Source organism: Oncorhynchus keta, chromosome 35 (genome assembly GCF_023373465.1).
Source record: "Oncorhynchus keta strain PuntledgeMale-10-30-2019 chromosome 35, Oket_V2, whole genome shotgun sequence".
Lineage (NCBI taxonomy): Eukaryota > Metazoa > Chordata > Actinopteri > Salmoniformes > Salmonidae > Oncorhynchus > Oncorhynchus keta.
The window spans coordinates 67,746,488-67,757,648 of record NC_068455.1 but is presented as its reverse complement, the minus strand read 5'-3'; the positions used below and the strand labels follow the sequence as shown (position 1 = coordinate 67,757,648).

The following is an 11,161-nucleotide window of genomic DNA, read 5'->3' as shown; positions in this document are numbered from 1 at the left end:
AAAAAATGGCTTTACAGCATGCTTCGATATAACAAAAGTCAGTCATTCATCAATTCATAGACTGGTTTCACCATAGTCCAAAGGGCAACTTTTATTGTAAATTTAATTTCACTGAGAAAAGTTGATGAATAACTTTCCTAAACTTGAGAAAGATTACAACACTAGCTACAAAGATTTTGATATAATCATGATTCAAGTCATGGAAACTGCTCAATTTTAATCATTTAGCAGATGCTTGTATCCAGAATGACCCACAGGAGCAACTAGGGTCAAGCGCCCCACTCAAGAGTACATCACTCTTCACTTAGTCAGCTTGTGGACCCGAACCATCGACCCCTCAGTTAGTGGTCCAACACTCGGCTTCCTGCTGCCCTGAAGTATTTAATCGCTTCTCAAATCCCCCAAACTCGTTTGAGAAGATCGGAGGTGATCTTCACCTCCAATGCGACTGGAGAAGGTAGAGAGAGGATGCGAGGAAAGACCGGCGATTCACCTTAGTAGAATGGCATTCTACCAAAAGGTAATTGAACCATTGAAACAGTCACCATCTCAAGTCAATCCAATCAACACCCACAGTTTAAAAACACAATGAGCACATCCAGAGATAAAGAGAGATATTTAGACAGTAAAGCTGTTGAGATGCATATGAAATTGTAATCAAATAGAATTACAACATTGACTGCTTAACAGTACAAAACTTAGTCGACAAAAACAGAATAGTCAACATGGGATATTTGGGCTTGGAATCCTGATCTTGCCTATATGGGAGATCACTAAGTATCTAGACACCTATATCATATTATTGTGCTGTCGTTTTTCTTTAGACTTATGACAGATTTCAATCTCAAAAGAATTCTATATGGCAATTCAATTATTATTACAGCTGAATAGACAAAAAATTGGTTTTGGTTTCTCCTCTTCTATTCTCCTACCCTCCCTCGCTCTCAGTGCAACTTCAGTCAGTGTGACATCATCAGCGACAGCCAGTGAGGTAGGCCGTTCATGGGTGTATTCAGTGATACGAAACGTTCTGAACGTTGCAGATAGAAATATAATGAATAGTGCTGACATCCATTCTACACAATACATGTATTTTTTTTATATTCTGTAACGTCACATCCTCCTGAACAGACCCCAGGTCACAGGTGAGCAGCAGGTGTCTCTGTAGTGGTCTTGCGGCGACCCGTCCCGGCCAGCGGTCTATCCCTCTCCTCCCAGAGAGTAACCCCGTCACACGCACAGATCTGCTTAGCGTTCTGGAACAGGCCAGCGGCACGAGCGATGATCCCACAGGCCAGCCTGTACCCAACGAGCAATAGATAGAGAAAGAGGGGGGATAGAGAGAAAGAGGGGGGATAGAGAGTGAGAGAAAAGAAAGAAACAAATAGAAAAGATCAGCATTTTTCACTATAAAATGTTTTAATTCAACTTACAGTAAGTCCATCCAAACGCTACCCATGTCTCTTCTACCATGAGCTCACCTCTGGCCGGAGTTCCCAGTTAGTTTGGAGAGGGGGTGAGCCCCCCTTCCCAGGTCATCCTCCCCAGCATCCACCACCAGAGACCGACCAATCACGTCCCACACCTGCAGGAAGTGACAGAGGGGTAGGAGTGGCTACTGTCAATGGTTGGTACCGCTGACCAGTGTGCTGTGCTCAGTATTTAATTGTGTATTCCCCAAGCTGGTATAACACCATGTACTCAATGCCTCTACTGTAATTAATACCTACCTATGTAAATACATAGGTTTAGACCAAAAGGGGTAGGGGTGTGTGTTACCTTCAGCTCAGGGTCCTCTAGTCTGAATGAGGCTCGACCGTCTGGTCCGGCCACAATATTCCCCAGATCACCTACATGCTAAAAGAAAACACATTTAACTGAATATCACAACCAATACCATGAATATCACAACTATTACTTATGTAAATAGGGTATTTCTATTTGTTATTTTTAATAAATTTGCTACATTTTCTAAAACCTGTTTTCGCTTTGTCATTATGGGGTATTGTGTGTAGATTGAGATGTTTTATTTGTTTAATTTATTTAAAAATAATTCTGTAACATAACAAAATGTGAAAAAATGAAAGGGGTCTGAATACTTTCAAATGCATTGTATATCGTCTCTGAGACGGTAAAAGGGTACTTCCTGAAAGCATAACATCTCAGAAAGAATGTACCCCAGTTTCACAAGGAACTAAACATAACTATACAGTATAGCCCTACTCTAGAAGGCAAGGAAACTGTACCCTGTCTGGGTCCTGAGGGGCACCATGTTGTCTCCCATAGGGGTTATAGTGTTCTCCACAGCTGTACAAACACACAGGCAGAGAAACATGAGTCATCTACTCCCATGATCCTCTGGGGCAAGCAGGTGCAACTGTGACCTTATGGGCTACAGTGCAATCAAAGCGACTGATCTATTCAAGGGTTATTTTAAAAATTGACTGAGGAAACACTGAAGGCTGTAGAAAAATGTGGGCAAAACAATGCATACAGTACAATGATTTTTTTTTTAACATATTAAAAATACCTCTGCACTAATAATGAATATGATTTGCATTTGGGTTGATAATATATCATGTTTCGCACACACACAAAAAGATCACCTCTGGCAGTCCTGTGTGAGGTCTCCCAACGTGTGGACGTGGAGTCCGTGGGTGCCAGGTTCCAGACCATCAATGGTCCCGTCAATCAGACAGCGCTCCTCAGACAGCTGGAGGAACCTCACCACCCCCTGGACAGGACCACTACCGCCCATCATGGCCACCGCTGCACCCAGGTCTGATACACAGACACAAACATTGCATATAGAGTACACACACTCCCAGTAGAGTACACATACAGATGCACATATGCTGCATAAATACACTTGTGACAACATCCATGCCAAAACAGTTTCTATCCATCTAGAGTCCTCTAACTCTATGGGCCGTGGCCACATTGGGATTTTGTGTCTGAGTATTTCAGACGGAGCCAATGCTTTTGCAATGGGAGTCATCCATTGCCAGTTGAATGACAACGGAGATTATTGTCCAACCCCCCAAAAAATCACATATTCAACTCATCTGAAAAAAAATTAGAGATGAGTTGTACTTTTTGACAGACAAAAGTGGACAATGATGTACATCATATACAATTGAATCCGTGTTCATGCATCTCAGTGTGCCCGTACCTAATTCTGTTCCTCCGATGCCCTTTAGTACTGCCCTGCGCCCAGTGCTCTCTATGAGATCCTGCACCTCATGGGACGTCAGAGCAGACTCCACCAGAACCACCTCCTTCCCCACATCTATCTTCACCGACTGCACTCCTGCACACAGAATAAAGGGGATGAGAGAGGGATGTAGAGAGATGGAATGAATGAGGGGGACAAAGCAGAAAAAAAGGATGAGAAACACAAGAGAGAGAAAGAAGAGATGAGTAGAAAACACGGGACAAATGAGTAAAATAAAAGAGATATGTCACTGACAAATACTGCTGCCATGTGTGTTAAATGCTTTAGATGGCTTTAGGTTGATGCATATATTGGAATGCATGGAGGGGCCCAGGGGTTTCATTCCAGTGTAAATTGTTCACCAAAAGCAAGGGTGGCCCCTGTATCAGCCTACTGAATGGCAGTACAATAACAATAGCTAAGTAAACAACATTCATAATTTGTTCTAATGAGTTACTATTGATATTAAGCCTAGGAGCAATACACAACTAAGTTAACGAGTATTCTGTTGTCCACACTAGCAAAAGTGTAGTTACTAGCCTACTAAATTAATAACTAATTTGAGTGCTGGAATGGAAAGGTAAAAATGTACCTGGTTTTCCTTCCAGTGCAGCTCTGACTTTCTCTGCACAACTGTCACATGTCATCTGCACTGCAAACTCCAGCTGTGCGTAATAGATAAATAATGAGCATTTAACTACCTAGCTAGTTCCTCAAAGTACAGTCAGTATAGCTATCAATCTCTGGATGTAAATTATGCTTTCATAGAGCAAGCCAACATCCCAACTTGGGATGTTGGCTTGGAAGTTTTGGGAACAAACGTTTCTGGTTTCACATAGGTTCTGGAAACAAAGCCATACATTTCCTGACCGGTAAAATGGAACGTTTTTTAAACATTCTGGGAACAGAAATTGAACTTTTAGGTCACAGGGAGGTTCTGAGAATATTTTACTATGATTCTCATGTTTTCCTGGGAGGTTTTATTAATGTTCTAAGAATAGAAATGATTGGTCATTTGAAGGTAATTAAATAATGTTCTCAACATGTTTCAATAAGACTTTTAGTAATAGTGCTGGCTTAGATTGGGATAACTGTTTTGAACTTTAAGCACAAATAGGACAATTTGCTTAGACACAGTGTCTATGATATTTGAACCTATGATCTTCTGTTTTCTATCCATGGAATTAGTCCACTGACCCACCAGGATGGAGCTAGCATGCCATGTTGTTTTTACTCATACAAAGCTGTTCATTTTAGTTTATTCAAACAGACCCCATGTGCTAGCTATTGTTACTTTAGTTACTCAACAATGTTGCGTTCAACATCAATTGAACGCAACATCAAATACTCTACAACATATCTACAACACAAAATCCATGTGTACGTATGTGTTTGTGTGTATTAGAGGTCGACCGATTAATCGGAATGGCCGATTTCAAGTTTTCATAACAATCGGAAATCAGTATTTTTGGACACCGGTTTGGCAAAAAAAAGTTGTACACCTAAATATAACTTGGCAAGTCAGTCAAGAACACATCCTTATTTTCAATGACGGCCTAGGAACAGTGGGTTAACTGCCTGTTCAGGGGCAGAACGACAGATTTGTACCTTGTCAGCTCTGGGGTTTGAACTTGCAACCTTCCGGTTACTAGTCCAACGCTCTAATGCTCGTAAGCATTCATTCAAACAGCACTTTCGTGCGTTTTGCTAGCAGCTCTTCACTGTGCTTCATACATTGCGCTGTTTATGACTTCAAGCCTATCAACTCCCCAGATTAGGCTGGTGTAACCGATGTGAAATGGCTAGCAAGTAGCGGGGTGCGTGCTAATAGCGTTTCAAACGTCACTCGCTCTGAGACTTGGAGTAGTTGTTCCCCTTGCTCTGCATGGGTAACATTGCTTCGAGGGTGGCTTTTGTCGTTGCTCCTCCCTGGGCTCGAACCAGGAACACGAGGAGAGGGACGGAAGCTACACTGTTACCCTGGCAATACTAAAGTGCCTATAAGAACATCCAATAGTCAAAGGTATATGAAATACAAATTGTATAGAGCGAAACAGTCCTATAAATACTACATTAACTACTACCTAAAACCTCTTAACTTGGAATATTGAAGTCTCATGTTAAAAGGAACCACCAACTTTCATATCTTCTCGTGTTCTGAGCAAGGAACTTAAACGTTAGCTTTTTTTACATGGCACATAAATGCACTTTTACTTTCTTCTCCAACACTTTGTTTTTGCATTATTTAAACCAAATTGAACATGTTTCATTATTTATTTGAGGCTAAATAGATTTTTATTGATGTATTATATTAAGTTACAATAAGTGTTCATTCAGTATTGTTGTAATTGTCATTATTACCAATAAATAAATAAAAATGTTTTATTTATTTTAATTGTATTATTATTATTTTAATTATTGTGTGTTTGTATGCATGTGTCTGTGCCTGTTTGTGTTGCTTCACAGTCCCCACTGTTCCATAAGGTGTATTTTCATGTGTTAAAAAAAAATATATGTTACTGCTTGCATCGGTTTCTTGATGTGGAATAGAGTTCCATGTAGTCATGGCTGTATGTAGTACTGTGCGCCTCCCATAGTCTGCTCTGGACTTGAGGACTGATGAGACCTCTGGCGGCATGTCTTGTGGGGTATGCATGGGTGTCTGAGCTGTGTACCAGTAGTTCAAACAGATAGCTCAGTAGATTCAACACCTCTCACAAATACAAGTAGTGATGAAGTCAATCTCTCCTCCACTTTAGCCAGGAGAGATTGACATGCATATTATTAAATGTAGATTAAGGGCCAGCCATGCAGCCCTGTTTTGAGATAATTGCAACTTTCCTAAATCCCTCTGTGGCACCTGACCACACGACTAAATAGTAGTCCAGGTGGGTGGGTAGAATTGGTGGAATGTTCCAACGGGAATCTGTTCCAAAGACTTCGTAAAGTACAAGGATGCCAACAGACAACGCATACAAAGTGGCATGATCAATTCACCGAGTTAACTAGCTGCGGAATAGTCATCAACTCACCACGTAGCTTATTCTTAATGTTTGTCCACAGGCTACCAGAGTGAGGACAGACATTTTTCGGAATTAACGTGGTGAGTGAAAAACGTAAATAAATTGCTCACTCCCTACCGGGTATCTTAATCTGCCGCTATACAACTTTGTATGCGTTGTTTGTTGGCAAACTTATTTACGAAGTTTTTCGAAGATTATTTACGAAGATTCCCGTTGGAACGTTCCACAAATTATACTCACCCGTCGTCTACATGCGACAACTAGGGCCTATACTGTTAAGAAAGCAGAGCAACGCTTTATTATGCGTCAATATGTTTTGACCATGAACATTTTACAATCCAGGGTTACTCCAAGCAGTTTAGTCACCTCAACTTGCTCAGTTTCTACATGATTCATTGCAAGATTTAGTTGAGGTTTAGTGAATGATTTGTCCCAAATAAAATTATTTTAATGACGATACATTTTAATACTAATGATTGATAGCTAGCTACTGTATTACAGTCAATATCCGGTTGTTGTGTAAGCAGTCTTACTAAATAAGCGCTTGTTAACGTTCAGTATTGACACGCAGTGTTTTCAATAAGACAAGGAAAGCAACATGCAAAACTTGTCGTTTCAAGAAAGAATATTAACAGGTTCAAACCTTCGTAGTTCTGTCTGTATCCATTTTTGTGCAGCACGCCGTTGTCTGACCTATGATAACAGAATTTACTAGGAAACGTCTTACTTTCCCCCAAACAGGCACTAACCGGGACAAGGTAGCCGCCATCTTTATGAGGTCGGTAAAACTGTATTTAGTCCGTCATCGCCACCTATTGTCAATTGTCAGTCACTGAGTAGATTTGGTGTTCACTTTTTACGAAAGAACGGGACAACTTCAACTAAATGTATGAGAGGGGAGTTGACTCACTGAAAATGGGGTTCTATCCCAAATGGCACCCTATTACCTATATACTGTAAATATACTGCAATAATTCTGTCTGCCTTTCTGTCTACATCTGATGTTTACATTTACATTTAGATTATTTATCAGATAGATGCTCATGTAAAGAGTTCATTCAACTAAGGTAAGTAAGAAGATTGCTGATTTCAAGGTATTACTGCTAACCTACAAAGCATTACATGGGCTTGCTCCTACCTATCTCTCTGATTTGGTCCTGCCGTACATACCTGCACGTACACTACGGTCACAAGACGCAGGCCTCCGAATTGTCCCTAGAATTTCTAAGCAAACAGCTGGAGGCAGGGCTTTCTCCTATAGAGCTCAATTTTTATGGAATGGTCTGCCTACCAATGTGAGAGACACAAACTCGGTCTCAACCTTTAAGTCTTTACTGAAGACTCATCTCTTCAGTGGGTCATATGATTGAGTGTAGTCTGGCCAAGGAGTGTGAAGGTGAACGGAAAGGCTCTGGAGCAACGAACCGCCCTTGCTGTCTCTGCCTGGCCGGTTCCCCTCTTTCCACTGGGATTCTCTGCCCCTAACCCTATTACAGGGGCTGAGTCACTGGCTTACTGGTGCTCTTTCATGTCCCTAGGAGGGGTGCATCACTTGAGTGGGTTGAGTCACTGATGTGATCTTCCTGTCTGGGTTGGCCACAGTGTCTCCTGACCCCTCCTGTCTCAGCCTCCAGTATTTATGTTGCAGTAGTTTATGTGTCGGGGGCTATGCTCAGTTTGTTATACCTGGAGTACTTCTCCTGTCTTATCCGGTGTCCTGTGTGAATTTAAGTATGCTCTCTCTAATTCTTTCTTTCTTTCTCTCTCTCGGAGGACCTGAGCCCTAGGACCATGCCTCAGGACTACCTGGCATGATGACTCCTTGCTGTCCCCAGTCCACCTGGCTGTTCTGCTGCTCCAGTTTCAACTGTTCTGCCTGTGAATATTATTTTTTGACCATGCTGGTCATTTATGAACAATTGAACATCTTGGCCATGTTCTGTTATAATCTCCACCCGGCACAGCCAGAAGAGGACTGGCCACCCCTCATAGCCTGGTTCCTCTCTAGGTTTCTTCCTAGGTTTTGGCCTTTCTAGGGAGTTTTTCCTAGCCACCGTGCTTCTACACCTGCATTGCTTGCTGTTTGGGGTTTTAGGCTGAGTTTCTGTACAGCACTTTGAGATATCAGCTGATGTACGAAGAGATATATAAATACATTTGATTTGATTTGAAGACAACCCCATCACAGTCATTTCAAGTAAAAACTTTCCTTAATAAAGGAGCTATATCAGCTAAATCTGTGCTAGTTTTTTTGTAGGGTTGCTACGGATTCAAACCAATGTTTAACCAATGTTATGTTGAAATGATATGACATTCTCTCTCTATGGACATGTATGCTAGCCTACAGAGCTCTCCCTCGCCCTCCATTTGGTAAATCCGACCACAACTCTATCCTCCTGATTCCTGTTTACAAGCAAAAATTAAAGCAGGAAGCTATAAAAAAAATTCAAAAGTCAGATGAAGCAGATGCTAAACTACAGTACTGTTTTGCTATCACAGACTGGAACATGTTCCGGGATTCTTCCGATGACATTGAGGAATACACCACATCAGTCACTGGCTTTATCAATAAGTGCATTGAGGACGTCGTCCCCACAGTGACGGTACGTACATACCCCAACCAGAAGCCATGGATTACAGGCAACATTCACACTGAGCTAAAGGGTAGAGCTGCCGCTTTCAAGGTGCGGGAATCTACAAGAAATCCTTTACAAGACTTTACAAGAAATCCTGCTATGCGCTGCGACGAACCATCAAACAGGCGTCAATACAGGGCGAAGATTGAATCATAATACACCGGCTCCGACGCTAGTCGGTTGTGGCAGGGCTTGCAAACTATTACAGACTACAAAGGGAAGGACGTGGCTCCGGGCATGTGCTGACCAACTGGCAGGTGTCTTCACTGACATTTTCAACATGTCCCTGACTGAGTCTGTAATACCAACATGCTTCAAGCAGACCACCATAGTCCCTGTGCCCAAGAACACAAAGGCAACCTGCCTAAATGACTACAGACCCGTGGCACTCACGTCCGTAGCCATGAAGTGCTTTGAATGGTTGGTAATGGCTCACATCAACATCATTATCCCAGAAACCCTAGACCCACTCCAATTTGCATAACGCCCAAACAGATCCACAGATGATGCAATCTCTATTGCACTCCACACTGCCCTTTCCCACCTGGACAAAAGGAACACCTATGTGAGAATGCTATTCATTGACTACAGCTCAGCGTTCAACACCATAATACCCTCAAAGCTCATCACTAAGCTAAGGAACCTGGGACTAAACACCTCCCCCTGCAACTGGATCCTGGACTTCCTGACGGGCCGCCCCAGGTGGTGAGGGTAGGTAGCAACACATCTGCCACCCTGATCCTCGACACTGGAGCTCCCCAGGGGTGCGTCCTCAGTCCCCTCCTGTACTCCCTGTTCACCCACAACTGCATGGCCAGGCACGACTCCAACACCATCATTAAGTTTGCTGACGACACAACAGTGGTAGGCCTGATCACCGACAACAACGAGACAGCCTATAGGGAGGAGGTCAGAGACCTGGCCGGGTGGTGACAGAATAACAACCTATCCCTCAACGTAACCAAGACTAAGGAGATGACTGTGGACTACAGTAAAAGGAGCACCGAGCACGTCCCCATTCTCATCGACGGGGCTGTAGTGGAGCAGGTTGAGAGCTTCAAATTCCTTGGTGTCCACATCAACAACAAACTAGAATGGTCCAAACACACCAAGACAGTCGTGAAGAGGGCACGACAAAGCCTATTCCCACACAGGAAACGAAAAAGATTTGGCATGGGTCCTGAGATCCTCAAAAGGTTCTACAGCTGCAACATTGAGAGCATCCTGACCGGGTGCATCACTGCCTGGTACGGCAATTGCTCGCCCTCCGACCGCAAGGCACTTCATAGGGTAGGTAGTGCGTACGGCCCAGTACATCACTGGGGCTAAGCTGCCTGCCATCCAGGACCTCTACACCAGGCGGTGTCAGAGGAAGGCCCTAAAAATTGTCAAATACCCCAGCCACCCCAGTCATAGACTGTTCTCTACTTCCGCATGGCAAGTGGTACCGGAGTGCCAAGTCTCGGACAAAAAGGCTTCTCAACAGTTTTTACCCCAAGCCATAAGACTCCTGAACAGGTAACCAAATGGTTACCGGACTATTTGCATTGTGTGCCCCCCCCATTCATGTACATACTACCTCAATTGGCCCGACCAACCAGTGCTCCCGTACATTGGCTAACCGGGCTATCTGCATTGTGTCACACCCACCACCCACCAACCCCTCTTTTTACATTACTGCTACTCTCTGTTCATCATATATGCATAGTCACTTTAAACATACCCACATGTACATACTACCTCAATCAGTCTGACTAACCGGTGTCTGTATAAATCCTTGCTACTCTTATTTTCAAATGTCTTTTTACTGTTGTTTTATTTCTTTACTTACCTACACACAAACACACACATACTTTTTTTTCTTCGCACTATTGGTTAGAGCCTGAAAGTAAGCATTTCATTGTTGTATTTGCTGTGCACGTGACAAATAAACTTAGATTTGATTTGAAATGTTTGTCAAAACATTTCTGTAAAACCCAGATAGTTATAAACTAGTTAAATCAACCACACCAACAAGAGAAAAATCCAATGTTGAATCAACGTGGAAATCTGATTGGATTTGAAAAAAATCATAATCATGAACGTACATTTTGTGAATTTTCTGTAACGGTTTTCTAATGGTGAAGGAGAGTCGGACCAAACTGCAGCGTGTAGATTGCGATCCATGTTTAATAAACAACGTAGACACGAAAAAACACAAACACTACAAAACAATAAACGTGACGAAAACCGAAACAGCCTATACTTTGTGTAAACTAACAGCGAACAAGGACATCAGGACACTAAGG

The 11,161-nt window shown here is 42.6% G+C and overlaps 1 protein-coding gene across 1 annotated transcript; it reads right to left on the bottom strand.

Moving 5' to 3' along the window:
• Nucleotides 1-53: 53 nt before the first annotated feature.
• On the bottom strand, nucleotides 54-7,039 carry LOC118376957 (copper chaperone for superoxide dismutase-like). The gene is made up of 8 exons (XM_035763766.2): nucleotides 6,881-7,039; nucleotides 3,807-3,879; nucleotides 3,173-3,310; nucleotides 2,607-2,781; nucleotides 2,247-2,307; nucleotides 1,780-1,857; nucleotides 1,482-1,585; nucleotides 54-1,299 (listed from the first exon to the last, which is right to left on the bottom strand). Exons 1-8 carry the CDS (start codon nucleotides 7,004-7,006, stop codon nucleotides 1,140-1,142), a joined length of 915 nt encoding a protein of 304 aa, XP_035619659.1. The 5' UTR covers nucleotides 7,007-7,039; the 3' UTR covers nucleotides 54-1,139.
• Nucleotides 7,040-11,161: the final 4,122 nt, after the last annotated feature.